This window comes from Myotis daubentonii, chromosome 3, assembly GCF_963259705.1.
Source record: "Myotis daubentonii chromosome 3, mMyoDau2.1, whole genome shotgun sequence".
NCBI lineage: Eukaryota > Metazoa > Chordata > Mammalia > Chiroptera > Vespertilionidae > Myotis > Myotis daubentonii.
In genome coordinates, this window is record NC_081842.1 from 46,207,687 (window position 1) to 46,223,377 (window position 15,691).

Genomic DNA, 15,691 nt, shown 5'->3' on the forward strand with positions numbered 1-15,691 from the left:
CTAAAAAATTATGATGGGACCATCACAAGCTCTGGAAGCCCATCTATTCGGGGAGGCTCTCGAGAGAATTTCTCTCTCCTGGTGGCTCCCACTCCCCAGGCAGGATCCTGTACCTTCAACACTTTGTAGCCTGTGTCACAGCTGACCAGCACCTGGTCTTTGAAGAAATACTTGGCTTGCAAGGGCTCAATTTTCCCTTGGGCAGGAGGTTGTAGCCCTGGACACTCCTTCCCTGATGAAGCAATGGAAAAATAGCAGGTGAGAAAACAAAGAAAAGTATGGCATCCGGAGGCCAGTCCCTAGATTGCCAGGCATGAAGGAGGTGGAGAAGACACAAGACTGGGTGTTAGGGGCCCAGACCTAATAAACCTGAAGAAACTTACTGGAACCTGAGCAGGTCCTTGGACCTCTCTTTCCTCATTTGTAAAATGAGGTGCTTGGCCAGTGATTTAATCAAAACTCAGGATTGGATAGCATATTAAGTGCCGTTGAGTGCAAGCCTGGTCGGATGCTTTTTTCTTTTTAATAACATCGTCCATAGTAGACATTAAACATCTATTTGCATTTCTACAGTGACAGGGAGCTCCATACCTCCCAAACCTTCACCTTTCAAACTGAATTCATCTAATTAAAGAAATAGTAGTTTCATATGCAATTGAAATTTATACCATTCTAATATTTACTCATCAGGTGTAGTTAGTTTGCCCTCTTGGAGAACTTAGGATGACACAAATGGCTCTTTCTTTCCAAGACCATGCCTCAAAGTGTTGGTCTGTGATCATATGCCTCTGAGCCCTCTTTTCAAAAGACTAAATCAGACAGGATTCCCAGGCCTGGGGCTATTCCAGAAAATTTTTCCTGGACAAACTCTCTTTTGTTAACATTTGCTTGACTTTTCTCCGCAGAACTGGGCACTAAATTTGATAGTGCAGGCCAGGCCAGGATATTGGAGTCTATGAATTGAATTAGTCATGCCCAGCTGTGGTCTTGTCGCTGATGTCCACCCTCTTCTTTTTCAAGTTATTGCATACACCTTGGGTCAAATGGCTCTATCAATATTTGGGCCAGGACTGGCTGCCTTGGGGTATTGGGAGAATGAAACCCGTGGGCTTTGCCAGTCCAAGGGGAACATAAAGAGCCAAACTGCTGTAAGGGAACATTTTGAGCTACAGGCCCACAACAAAATTCCAGCCTCAGACTTGGAGAGGGATGGAGCTGGAAGGGTCCTCTCCAGGACCAATGAATCACTGTCGAGGGGTACAGTTCAAAAACCCAGTTCTGTTTTTTAAATCTCCCCATATGATTCTGAAGTACAGCAAGTTCAAACACCCCATTTTATAGAAGAGAAACTGAGTCAGAAGAGAAAATGTGCCTTGGTGTACTCAGTGGCAGAGCTGGTAATCCCACCACAATCCCAAGGTGGAGCCTCCTCATCCCTCAGCCACTGCTCCATGAGGGTTGAGCGCAATGACCAAGTTACCTGTTGCCTTGTACGAGAGCTTCCAGCCCCGGTTCTCGCCTGAATTGTCACTGCGGAACCGGATTGAGACATTGTGGGTCTGGGTATTGATGGGTTCTGGGGATTTCTCTCCACAGAAGGGTCCCAAGACTTTTGGGCCAGCTATAATCTGTGAAGGACAAGACAAAGAAAAAGGAGGTTCACATCAGAATAGCAGTGGCTGCTGCAGGGGCCACCTCTACACTGTACCTGGGGTTTTCTGGAAGCCTTCATGTGAAACCTAATATTCACTCATCTAGTGGGAGTTACCATTCACCAGATAGCTCCATCTCCAGTCCCACAATTTACAATTTATAATAGTCCTGACAGTGGACTAGGCATGTTAATAATCCTCTGCTCAAAGATGAACATATTATGCCTCAGAGAGGGACAGGCCTTGTCCTGTGCAAAGCATAGAAAAGGCCTCTGCTCTCAAAAAACTTGCCATCTAGTTGGGGGAGGATAATAAATATGTGATTTTTATTTCTAACTTATGTAATAAAATCTATGTAACCTATAGAATTCATCATTAATATGATAGATAATAACTTTAAATAGGTAGCCAGGGAAGGCCTCCTTGAGTAGGCAATACTGGATTTGAGACATATAGGATGAATAGAAGCTTTTCATTGGAGGAAGAGGGTAGAATACTTTCTAGGTAGAGTATACAGCATATGTGAAGGTCAAGGCCAACAGAGGGAGTACCATGGCATGAAGTTGAAAAGGCCCAAGGGCCACATTGTGCTGAGGAATTTATGTTACTTCCAGGTGCAACCTTGATCTAATCTGACTTTTATAAAGATCAGCTTGGATGCTATGGGAGAACAGGGTGTGTAGGGCAAGGGTGGAAGCTTTGCAGTTGACCAGGAGATAATGAGGTGTGGACTAGGATAGGGGGATGGGATGGAGGAAAGGGAATAGGTACTATTCACTGATCCAGATTTTCCAACTTCCAGTCCTGGGTCTTTCCTATGTATTTAACTATTTTCCTTCCATCTCTGAGGATGAGAATTTCCTAAGCCTCATTTAGTTACCAGGATCTACAACCCTGGGTGATATCTTCATCTTGTCACCCTTACTGTGGAGAGGTGGGAAAAGTAAAGCCCCAAGTGATTAAGTACCTGGATAAGGCTCATGGCAGAGCTCCTGGAAACTATGTATGGTAGGCAGAATTCTAAGGTGGTCCTCATGACCTTCACTCCAGGTGTTACTTCATGATGATGTTATGCTACATGGGAAAAGGGATTTTGTAGGTGGTCAAGTGGCTAGTTTTGGATCAGGGAAGATCCCTAGACTGGATCTGATTAAGCTGGTAGATGTTATTTTAAATAGTTATTTTTTGGAAGATAGCTGTTTGGCCCCCTATCCTGGGAGAAGGTAGAGGGCAAGATTATCCATTTTCCCAATTCAGCAAGATTTTCCAGCATTGCCAGAGCAAAGGTCCATTGCAGGCTTACCTTGATATAGTCATAGGGGCAAGGCACCTCTGGATGGTCCTCAATGTCGAAAATGTCTTCAAACTGCAAGCTGATCATGAAACCTTCCTCCAGTCTGATCGCATAGAAGCATTCGGAGCTCTTAGGGTAAGGGTTGGGGAAGTCAGGGCTGGTGATCACGCCAGTCCTCTGGGTGAAGAGGTTGTCACTGCACTCCACTATGGGAAACATACCAGAGCAAATGGTCACAGAAACTCCTTTTTTAACTGTTACTATATGGTTTCACAGTGGTCCCGAGAGGCTAGCAGGAAAGGAATACTTATCCCCATATCACAAATGGGGAAACTGAATTTCAATGAGGGGGAAATGATTTATCCAAGGTCACACACTAGTAATTTTCAGGGTCAAGACTCAAAGGCAGTGAGTGTTATAATACTTCTCATCAGATTTCGTAGCATTGAGGGGAAGGAGGGAAGGACAGGGTTTAAGACGGAAAGGTTCTGAGATGGAATGGTTGAGGTGGTGGTGTCTGGACTGCTTTTGTCCTGCTCTCCCCTCAACCCAGAACTCCATTAGGTCTCTGCTCAAAGCCTGTTTGGATCCCTCATACACCCCCTCACTTCAGCCCCTGGCTTTGCTTTGTTTCCCTTTATGCTCCTGACCACTACTTGCCACTATGTGATAGATTTGTTTGTGGATTCTCTTGCCCCCACTAGACTGTAAGTTACCTGAGCTCAGGGATTCTTTGTCCCCACTTCATCTGCTGCACCAAGGACATAGCACCTGGCCGTGGCTTAGCTCTTCTGAGGTCCTTTTATTTGCTATTTGACCTTTGTCCTTGAGTTGACCTATCCTAGAAGTTAGATGTCAATTCTTTCTAAGCACTAGCTCATCCTGATCATTTGCAAAGGAGTAAACTGTGTCCCAGAAAAGGGGGCATGACTAACTTGAAAGTCTACAACTCAGAGCTGTAGAATAAGGTTTAGGTCAAGGTTACTTGAATTTCCATCTGTTTTCATTTTATGTATCACACATTCTCATGGCAATGATATTGCCCCAAAGGGGGTTAAAATTAGTTCTTGGTAGGGGGAACTCTTACACTTTTTATAGTTAGGCATACAGTACATAAATAATATATACAGTGTATCTGTGATATTAAAATTTCATGGGTAGGGACAGATATTAAGATTAGGAAGATAATGTTTTAAAAAGTTCCTGGAGGCACAGGTAAAAGTGAAAAAGAGATCAAGAAATCTTGCTCATTCTTAGCCTCCACTGAACTCAGTATATAGTAGATACTCAATAAAAACTTACTGAATGGAAACCATAGAAAATATAACCCTCGAGATGAAACTCCTGTATGTGCCTTTTCTCTACTGATGAGTCATATAGGAATTTTATTTAGAAGCAAGTAGAAGCATTTGAAGGAGAAAGAAAAAGAATTCTCACTTCCAGCCTTGTCCTCCTTCAATGATCTCTCACTCAGATTCCAAAGGATTTTTCTAAAATCTAGCTCCTTACCCTGTAGTCATACTAATCTATTGGTATTTCCCCAAACATTCCAAATTCTATCGGGCTTAGGCAGGTTCCCGGAAGCTGTTCTCTCTGTCTGGAATGCTTTCCTTTTCCTTATTCTTTTATGTCTGTTGGGGCTACCATTTCTGGGACGTGTTTGCCCATACCCCAGGCAGACTCAGGTCTCATCGTGCTGTGGCCGCACTACTTGTACAGCATTGACTACTTTTCACCATTTGCTTTGTGGCTGTTTCCCATTAGCTAGATGGTCCTCATGGAAAGTAGCTGACCCTTCTGCTTGTCAACCTCTGCCCAGCCCAGAGACTATGGCAGAATAGGCATGCTGATGAAAGATTAAAACAGAGAGAGCAAGAATGAGATGTTTTCTTGCTCTCTGTCTTTGCCTCTCTCCTCCTTCTTCTTTCCTTTGGACCAAGGTTCTCTTTATCACAGAGGAACTTAGGGGCTATAGAAGAGAACAAAAGGAACTTCTGGGGGAAGCCTAGTTCATGGCTCAAAGAGAGGTGACTAGGAAAGCTTTTTTTCCTGAGCAGACCAATTACCTGCAGAGGGAAAGGAGATAGGGAGAAAAGGGCAGAGATTCACGCTGCCCAGGAAGAAGGTCTACAGGCTAGGGCTGCTGGGCATTTCAACAGCATCAAACATGTGGTACCTAGAAGCACAGATCTCTGACTTCATTTTAAATTGTTCCTACTGTCCTTCTTCTAAGCCTCCCTCATCTAATTGGAAAATTGTGGCACACAATGGTGATGAATAGGATCATCCCTAGGCCCTACCTCTGCAGGTCCTGTTGTCCGTGTGGAGGATGTAACCAAAGCGGCAGGAGCAGTAGTAGCCACCGATGTAGTTATGGCAGTAATGGTCGCAGGACAGCTCCTCATCCTCCCGCTCTGTGCACTCGTCCACATCTGTGGGGGAAGGTATAGCCTCTCAGTCAGTCAATCCATATGGGATGATGAAGAAAACAGCTAACATTTATAGAACACTTAGTGTAGGCTATTCACTATGTTGTGAGATACTTGCATTTCGTCATTTAATCCTCACATGAAGCCCAGAAGTAGCCAATGTTTCTGTTACAGGAGGAAACTGGAACTCAGAAAGGTAAGAGGCTTACCCAAGATTACAGAGAGCCAGGTTCAAACTCAAGCAACCTGACTTGTGGTGGTGCCACTATCTTCTAAAAATTGAGATAATAGCAAGCAGGACTGTTACTATTCTTATTCAACAGATGATAAGACCGAGAGACTTAGAGGCATTAAGTAACTGACTCCAAGTCACACAGATAGTAAGTGGTGGAGACAGCATTCAAATTCAGATGGGCTGGTTCCAGAGCATAGGCTCTTAACTTCTACTCCATTCTGCCTGTCTCTATGTTGCTTATAGGGACCAAGCCCTGTCTTAAGCACCGGAAATATAAAGATAAAAAAGATGTATGTTCTCAATCTAATTTAAAAATTTGGCTCAGCCAGCATGGCTCAGTGGTTGACCATGGACTAATGAACCAGAAGGTCACAACTCGAGTCCCAGTCAGGGTACACGTCTGGGTTGTGGGCTCAATCCCCAGTGTGGGACATGCAGGAGGCAGCAGATCAATGATTCTCTGTCATCATTTGATGTTTCTATCTCTCTCCCCCTCTCCCTCCCTCTCTGAAATCAATAACAATGTTTTTAAAAAATTTGAACATACATTTCCCCCCAAAGGGTATATAAATGGTCAATAAGCATGTGTAAAGATGCTCGAAGTCACCAGTCAGCAGATGGATAGATATGTGATAGAGCAAATGATGCAGTAAGACATTCATGGGAGAATCTGTGTGGTGAGTATACAGGTGTTCATTGTAAAGAAGAGGATATGAGGCACTTTTAATCTTTAGTGAGGAACAGAGACCTGGGGATGAGCCACCCACTTCTCACTTACCCACAGCCATGTAGTGGGCATCGAAGCCTGTGAATCGCTCCTCATCAGAGAAATCTGACTGGAAAGTGATGGACATGAAGGAACCAGGGGAGATGACCATTTCCTGGCCAGGGGTATGCTCAGTGTCTGTGTTCTCACTGCCACAGAAGATTGCCAGCAACTGGTCTTCAGTTTCTACCTTTGAGGTCAAAGAGAAAGGGAATAAATGAACAGCTTCACAAATTAGCTTCTTCAGTAGAAAAGGGGGAGGGGCTTCCCTTGAGGTAGACCAAGCAGCCTGGGAAATCCAAAGGATAGGGATTAGGGATTATGGGATTTAAGGAAAGACACATTACAGTTTAAGTAAAAGTGGCCATCCAATCACTGTTTCATTCATTTTGTTTAGATCCATCAGAAGTAGCTTGACCTTTTTTATTCCTGTTGACAACCAAATGGCTTCTTTGTTGAAAATAAAGCAATGTTAAAATTAACAAAGAGATCACCTCACAGATGGATTTTATATGCAACAGAAATTTAGCACATTTCCAAAGAAAAGAAACTTTATATACAATAGAAGTCATTCATTGAGCATTCAGTGTGTGCTGACACCGGGCAAAATAGGTGATGGGGATGATGAGAGAAGAAGACATAGAGCTGTGCATGTTAAGACTGATGAAAACACACAGAGCTCTTATGCAGTGTGACAGGTGGTTTAATGGAAACAAGCACTCAGAAGGAGGTGAAATATCCCCATTAGAATGTAAGCTGCAGAACAACAAGACTTTGTTTTCTTTATAGATGTGTCCTCAGTGCATGGAACAGTACCTGGTATATAGCAGTTATTTGTTATCAAGAACTCAAAGAACAAGGCCCATTTTGAGAAAAATGAGAAGCCAGGTAATCTTTGGAGATTTTAGGCAACACACTTAGAAAGATGGCTGATTATTTTTATTTAATCAGATTATGGTTGACCTTGAATGCCATAATAGTGAGTATTAATTTTGTGAATAAAGGGAAGACATTGAAAACTTTTGAACAGGAAAGACATGTCATCAGAACTACATTTAATAGGTAGTCTTACTAGTATGCATGCATATAAGCATAACCAATGGACATAAGACACTGGGGGATAAGGGAGGCTAGGGGACTGTCTAGGGCGGGGGGATAAAATGGATACATATGTAATACCCTTTGTAATACTTTAAGCAATAATAAAAAAAAATAGGTAGTCTTAATAATACCAAAACTACTGGGATCATCCAGAAATAGTATATTTTTAAGTATGTCTGTACTAAGACTCAGATGTAAAAATTGCCTATTTGCTAAAAGAATTCATTACATTGGAAGAGCCAGAGACCCAAGCAGAGATCTCAAACTGTTTGCCTAACAGTGATTGTGTGTGTTGATTTGGGAAACACTGTGTAACAGCTATTTGATATTATTTATTTGACCACAAATGCTTGGCCTACCTATCACTCTATTGTTTACACCTTTCCCAATTCTTGTAAGCCTGTTATTTGTGCTTGCAACTTCTAGACTGATTTTAGTCAAGATGCATAAGAAAATCTCTCACCAAGAATAATTTCTGCTGCCTTTCAAAGTCATTAAAGGAAAGTTCTCAAAGACTGCCTATCTCTAGTAGATTCTAATGAATTCATTGTTTTGTTCATTTAGTTTAGTATGCCAGAGTATCTTGACATTTGACACTTCTGTTTTGAAACTAATGATTTATTTATTTAAAATAAGTGGGAGTTTTAAAGAAAAACAATTTGCCCTGGCAACAAAACACAAGGACAATTAATCGCTAACTTTGGGAATTGAAGTGTAAACAGAAGATGAGATCATGGCTTTGCTATTTATTTCTTTTCTCTGCAGATACTAGCCAAACTTCACCAGACTTATCACTGTAGAATGTGCCTATATGCACGCAGCTGAAATGTCACTTCCTTGAACATCACAGCTGGTTTGTTATTTTCATTATCTGAGTTTTAAAGACAGCTGAAGTTTTACGTAATTATAATTTTTAAAAAAAGTAAAACATTTCTTTGGTATAATACTTTTTAAAGTGCTTTATACAAAACCTTTCTTTCTTAGGTGAAACATGCCAACCCTTTGTTGGGACTTAGGGATTGTTATGAACATCAGCCATCTTGGGGATATTGCGTTATGCAATGTTGCTTACCCTACATGGATCATCCCCAGACTATAATGCCTTTGTAATTCTTATGTCTTCTTTATGTACTGTTTTATTTCCCGTATCTTTATGAGTTTATTAGCTGAAATGTTGTAAAATAGAAACAAGTTAAACTGCTCTTCTTAGAACTTAATAAAAATAAGACTAAATAGGTTTGGAGTGAGGGCCTGGGAAAGGGTTTCTGCTATGAGTGAGTAACTGCAAGAGCTGGAGTGCCCTGTCTTGGTAGCCACTGCTTTGGAATAATGGAAGGTGTAGTTAGAGGTCCTGACCCCTATTCCTGGTCTACAATAAACTGTTATATGGTCACCTCCTTGTTAGTTCTCGGTTATCCACCTAATAAAACAGGGGTTTGAAATAGTTGAGTTCTATGTTCTCTTCTAATTTTGATATACTAGTATTCTACTAAATTATAATATCCATACATACAGATTCATTCATACATACTAGGAAATGGGAGCAGGAGTTTCAACACACACATTGCTTCCTGCTAAAGAATCTAATGGGCTTGTTTGTGGTCTGTAATAACATAATACAAAAACAATTATGAATAGTGATGTCTTGAGCAGTAACACTTCCAGACACAGCAGCCTCCTTCCTGTAATTTGGTACCCCAGGGTCTTTGGGGTCTGTAATGCCTGTAACATAGACACTTCTAAGTGAAACCAATCAGAGATAATTTGTAAGGAAGAGACATAATAAAGGTCTGTGATAAATAACTTATCTCCTCATATATTCCAGGCTTAGGGACCTTTTTATGATGGCAGATAAAGTAATCACCTGCAGAGCCACACTATTTTAGAGAACAGGTAAGAATGCCCCAGCTGAGACCCATGGGAAAATCTGAGCCATATACACCTTTGGAAGGAGGAAAGAAAAGGCCTTGTGACTCTGGGAATTTAGCCTGCAGCTCAGAATAGAATCCTGGAGTATCAGAGGTGGGAGGGAGGGACCTTTCACAGCTATTTCAATTGCCCTCCTTCTAGAGCAGCAGTTCTCAACCTGTGGGCCGCGACCTCTTTGGGGGTTGAACGACCCTTTTACAGGCGTTGCCTAAATACATCCTGCATATCAGATATTTACATTATGATTCACAAGAGTAGCAAAATTACAGTTATGAAGTAGCAAAGAAAATAATTTTATGGTTGGGGGGCGGGAGGTCACCAAAACATGAGGAACTGCATTAAAGGGTTGCAACATTAGGAAGGTTGAGAACCACTGTTCTAGAGGAAACAGATCTAGAGAGGGGAAGTGATTTGCTTAAGAGTAAAGAGATAATCACAAGCATTTTCTGATATCAATTTTGCTTTTGGAACTTTTCTGACCCTGGAGAAAGAAACCCAACAACCCTGAGCGCCCGTGACAAAAGACATAGACACTTTGACAAACAACTTTTCCGGTTCAAGGGCCTCTTGAAATCCTATCTTGGGTGCATGACCTATCTCCCAGAGAGGATGTGGCTCAGTGAAAGTTCCAGCTATAACCTAAACAGAGGGGGTCACTGGCCCTGGTTAAGATTTGAAGCTGCTGCTATGAATTGTAATATTCTATAAAAATCATTTATTTCTGAGTACAGGTTGAGCCCTGGCTCTTGTTTGGACTGTCCCATTTTAGGGCCATCATATTAACAAGATGGAGGGAAATGCCTTATTGCATGATGACACAAAATTCATAATAGAGAACCAAGAATTACCTGGTTGGGGATCACAGACTCTTCATTTTTCTATATCTTTTATGGGCAACCATGTCCTTTCAGGCTATTGTTATTTAAGACACCAGCACATGGATGCATGTCCCCAATTTTTTTTTCAAATTAATTCAACAATCATTTATAACCCAAGTGCTATCTGGACTGTAATGTGGAGAATGCCAAAAATTACTTATTTGTTGCATGAGCTTCATAGGAAAGTCCCCTGCTTCTGGGAATGTGAATTTTAGTAGGAGAATAAGTACTCAAATGTATATGTTTTAGGGCATTGTCAGGCTATAATTATTGGCGTGAAAGAGAGAAAGTAATCAGGGGTTAAAAAATGGAAAAAAATAGCATCCAGCGGAGGGGAATCAGAAAGCATTTAGGAAGAAGAAAAATGTTCTTTGAGCTGGGGACTGAAAGGTGAGCAGCTAGAGAGTGAGGGGTAGTAAGGAGAACAGCCAGGCAGAGGGGAATTGAACTTCCTGTCTTTCACTGCAGTAACTATAGCCTGACAATGCCCTAACACACACACATTTGAGTACTTAACTTATTCTGCTACTAAATTTTACATTCCCAGAAGCAGGGGACTTGCATATGAAGCTCATGCAACAAATAAATATATTTTGGCATTCTCCACATTACAGTCCAGACAGAACTTGGAGTATTCAGAGTCTCAACCACCCCTCCTTTCTAACCAACACCTGACATAAGAAAGGGGTTCTATTGAGGAAAGAAATTTGGAAAGAGAGATATAAGGAGGAGAAGCCAGAGTCTGTTTTCTATGAATCTTCTACCTTAGTAGAAACAGTATAAAAACTCCTAGGCAAAACTAGGGCAGGACAGCAGAAACTTTGGCCAAATTTCTGTGGAATGACAGATACAGCTGCTTTCCACATGCCCATAAAGTTATCAGAGTTTATAGACAGCTACCCAGTAGTTCCTTGGAGCAGTAGATGGAGAAGGTAGCGTGGGAGCAATTGTTCTCATTTTATAGATGAGAAACCTGAAATCCAGATGACCCAAATGAATCAGACAAAGTCATTATTTAGCAAGTGGTGGCTCTGGTCCACAATTGCAGCATTCTGATTCCATAGCCAATGGCACCCATGCTCCTATGAGGCATGAGACCAACCAACAAGGGCTGTCCTACAGACTCAATGGCTTAAGGCTTTGTTTGTCATTGCTCAAAAGCTACACCCTCTGAATTTTTCTCTGGGCCCTTAAAGAGCTTTACAGAGATAATTTAGGCTGACATCTAGAGTGTGCTGGATTGTCCTCTTGTCAATTAGTTGATCTTGGAACTACATTTCCCAGGCTCTCCTTCCCTGTATAGTTCCAGGGTAGTGGCCAAAAAAGGAACTTCTGTGAGTTTAGCACACAACAGTTTTTTACTCTCTGAAGGTTGTTTGTGATCAGATATAGAAGTGAACAGATATAGATGCACCCAATAGGTTATAACTGGTCCTCACTCTCTTCAAACTGCACCCAGCTATTCTTTTTAACTACTGGTTCTGATGACCAGCAAGCCTACCACCAGATGCTTGTAGGTGGACTGACAGGGGTGGTAGCTGCTCAGAGCCAACAGCTCCTCATAGACTCTCCCCATGGGCTTCCCCTTCACAGTCCCATGTTGATTCCTTAGCTGGGCTTGCTTAATTCTTGGATTCCTCTGCAAATGCCATCATTTCCACACATTCCAGGGTTTCAGGAGAACTGATTAGTGACCTTTCTGTGGTCCTCCAATTCTGTCTATGAGAAGCTGGGACCGTCACTTTCCTAGTTGTTCTTATAATTATATGAGTTCTAATGTCCATAAATAATCATTATCTCACAATACTCACAGAGGCTCTGCTTTTCTGACTGCACTCTGGCAGATACTATTATTGTCAAGAGTAGGATGCCGCAGTAACCAAAACTAGAACATGTGGCTTTAGTTTGGCTACCAGTGAGGAAACTACTTCAGGAGGCTTGACAAAAGGTGACCTGAGTCACATAGTGGTGAAACAAGTGGCAAAATTTGCCTATGGCAATTAGAAGGTAGAAAAATATATAGTAATAAACTTGTGGATCTGGCTGAGGAGATCTTATGTAGAATGTTGCAAGTGTCAATATGTGCTTCCAGCTGTATATGGCAAGGTACTTCAGGAAGAAGTAAGTCTTTGGTGTACAAGCAGAAATTAGAGGAAATACAGAGGGTCCAGGGCTAGCTGGGTTGGAAAATAAGACTATTTCTCATCTCTAGTCTCTATACTAGCAAAATATTTTAAAAGCAAAAAATGGTCTCAGGATAACAATAATTACAAAGTTCTGGCTATAAGACCCTTCATTTAAATGTAGAAGACTTAAAGCAGTGCCTAATGTTCCCTATTAGCTAGGTCAAAGGACACTGAGGAATCTTAAGAACATTCTTCCATAGTACCTTAACATGCTTTTCAAAGGAGAGAGAGAGAGAGAGAGAGAGAGAGAGAGAGAGAGAGAGAGAGAGAGGGAGAGAGAGAAAGAGAAAGAGAGAGAGCTATTTTGAAAAGAACTGTGGGTGTTGTTTTGGTCTAGAGTGGAATATATTTAAATATATGAAACACCAAAATTTTTTTAAAGAGAGATGTACCAACCAGCTTGGACTAGAAATGACTGAGACAATTCAAAATAAAAAGAGGACTCTAGACCCCAAGTTTCAATGCACAGGAAATAGGTGGAAAGGACTATTCAGCTACAAAATGTGCCATTTCTTATGGAAAAGGAAGAATGTCTCAGAGGGTGAAGCTGAGAAGCCAGAGGGCAGAGCCAAGAGCCACAGAGAGAAGTGGACTAGGGATCCACTCTCAGGGAGCAGCACTGGGCTCTTATCCAGAACTGGTCTCTGGAGCCGGCAGCATGTGCTTGGATGGATTTCAGATTACTATGGAGCAGTGACTGTGATATGCCTCCCATTCCTCCCGTTTTTCAGTGGGAATTCTTTGTGGTTATCCTGTGCTTGTGTCACCAAGACAAGAAGATATTTGCTTGGTGTAAATGGATGGATGAGGAGAGACAAAAGAATTCCTTGGTGTGGAGTTCATGAAGACTTTGGTGGGGGGGGGGGGTAGGGAGCGGAGATAGATAGAGAGCGATTGAATGGGAGAGCTATTGAATGTTTAAGAATGTTTGAGTTAAGAACATATCTGCCTTGTTTGTTTGTTTCTCAAGAGAATGAGTTGATTGTGCCTTAATTTCAATTTTTTAAGTTTCCTGGTTTTTTTTGGATGTAACTCCTGATTGAGACTGAATCATGTGAGACCTCATCTTTATGAGTTCACCAGTTATTAGATGTTTGGGAAATTACTTCAACTCTGTGTTATAACTTGAATTGTATTCCCCCAAAAAGGTATGTTCAAGCCCTAACCCTTGGTCTTGACTTGATCTTATGTAAAAATAGGTCTTTGACCATGTAACTAAAATGACATCATACTAGATTAGGTTGGACCCTAATCCAATAACTGGTGTCCTTATAAGAAGAAGGAAACTTGAACACAGAGACTCATAGAGAGAGAAATAGTATAAAGACAGAGGCAGAGACTGGAGATACTCTGCCATACCCAGGGAATGTCAAGGAGTACCGAAGCTAGAAGGGGCAAGGATGATTTCTCCCTGGAGCCTTCGGAGGAAGCACAGCCCTGCCAACATCTTGATTTCAGACTTCTAGCCACCAGAACGATGAGAGAATAAACTTCTATTGTGACAAGCCACCTCATTTATGGTAGTTTGTTATGCCAGGCCTAGGAAACGAATACACTCTGAATAGAGGTTTTCTAATCTGTAAAATAGTGAAAATGAGAGTATTTATATCACAGGAATGTTATAAACATAACATGAGTTAATATATGTAAAGCATTTAGAAAAGTGCCTGAAATATAGTCAGCACTCAATAAATCAGTGAGAAGAGCAGGACCACTGAGATCCAGCTCACTGAAATGACACCTTTCAGGCTCCCAGTTAAGTGGGGTATGGGTGATTTCACTCGGTTGAAGAATTAAGAGACTGGAACTGCCCCTGGATATGTTTTTGTTCTCAGGTTCCACTTCATTCCTAATCTCCCTGAAGCCATAGCACAGACTTCCCTTCTTATGAGATCTCTAAGTCCAGGCTTAGAGCAGAAAGGGAAGCTAGAGGTCCCTCACAGCCCAGCATTACCCTGGTCTTATGAGAGAGGACCAGAATGAGGGATCTCTAAAAAGTTCCATCCTCAGGAGAACATTATTAAGTCTAGAATTTTGTCACTGTCCTGTGTTTCAAAGAATTTTGCCAGATATGTGAATTTAGGCCAATGATTCAGTGACAGCCCTGGGACCAGGACTCCTGACTCACAGGTGAGTGCTCTGTACTTCTGACTCCTGACCCTATTGCAAGCCCGTCACATCAGGTTCTGCACCAAGAGTTACCAGCCTGATTTTGCTACTTTATCCAGTTGTTCAAATTATAGTTAAAGATGATGAAAAGGAGCAAATTAAAGGAGCAGACAGAAAAAAAAAGATGTGTGTGCATGTGTGCGCTTGTATGTGTGTGTGTGTGTGTATGTGTGTACTGTATTTCAGAAGCTCTTTTTCTTAATAGCGTCCTTTTAAAAAATATATCTTTATTGATTTCAGAAAGAAAATGAGAGTGAGAGATAGAAACATCAATGATAAGAGAGAATCACTGATACACTGCCTCCTGCAGGCCTCAGACTGGGAATTAAGGCCACACCTAGGCATATGCCCTTGCTGGGAATTGAACCATGACCTCCTGATTCATAGGTTGATGCTCAACCACAGAGCCACACTGGCTGGGCTGTATTTCAGAAGCTCTTGAAAGCCATATAAGTCAAAATAGCATAGCTGGTGGGTCTAACATTCAAGATGGCCTCATTTGAGAAGGGCTGGAGGTTGGTGCTCCAGTGCTGGCCCAAGTCATGTTGCCATAAAAATAATAATAATAATAATAATAATAATAATAATAATATCGACAACAGTAATAGCAGTAGTAATAGTCCCTTTGCTCTGTGTGAAACTTTCCAGTTGGCAGGATACTTTCACCTTGTTTATTTCATTTTCTTGTGATAGCAGCCTTGTGATGGATGCACTTCTGGTAGACACTGTCATTCTGGGCCCAGAGAGGTGATGTGAGTCCCCAAGGCCACATATCCTGGGAGCAGCAGACCTGAGACAAACTCCAGATGCCCTGTCTTCCGGCCCTGGTTCAGTCATTGGAATCAGAGAACCACAGAATATCAGAGATCAAAAGGGCATTAAAGTCTATCTCTTTTCTTTCTTAGATGGGGAAACTGAGGCTCAGGGAAGTGAAGCAACTGGTTCAAAGTCACATGGCCTGCTAATGGCAGAGCCAGGATCAGGGCCCAAGTATACTGAGAATGCCAGCACAGTGTTCTTATTTACTTGTTAGTCAGAGTGAAAACCTGCTA

General features: G+C 41.8%; 2 protein-coding genes across 4 annotated transcripts in view; one reads left to right on the forward strand and one right to left on the reverse strand.

Annotated features, from left to right (window-relative positions):
- LOC132230218 (kininogen-1-like) overlaps window positions 1-15,691 on the forward strand; it is a 433,809-nt gene that overhangs the window by 405,017 nt on the left and 13,101 nt on the right. The window lies entirely within an intron of this gene.
- The window catches only part of MASP1 (MBL associated serine protease 1), a 65,768-nt gene that overhangs the window by 33,179 nt on the left and 16,898 nt on the right, over window positions 1-15,691 (reverse strand). For all 3 annotated transcript variants that reach the window (XM_059687321.1, XM_059687320.1, XM_059687322.1), the window contains exons 3-7: window positions 6,389-6,566; window positions 5,247-5,378; window positions 2,956-3,152; window positions 1,481-1,628; window positions 114-232 (exon numbers count right to left, since the gene is read on the reverse strand). In XM_059687321.1, the coding sequence (XP_059543304.1) occupies window positions 114-232; window positions 1,481-1,628; window positions 2,956-3,152; window positions 5,247-5,378; window positions 6,389-6,566 (774 nt within the window). The remainder of the gene's footprint in view (window positions 1-113; window positions 233-1,480; window positions 1,629-2,955; window positions 3,153-5,246; window positions 5,379-6,388; window positions 6,567-15,691) is intronic.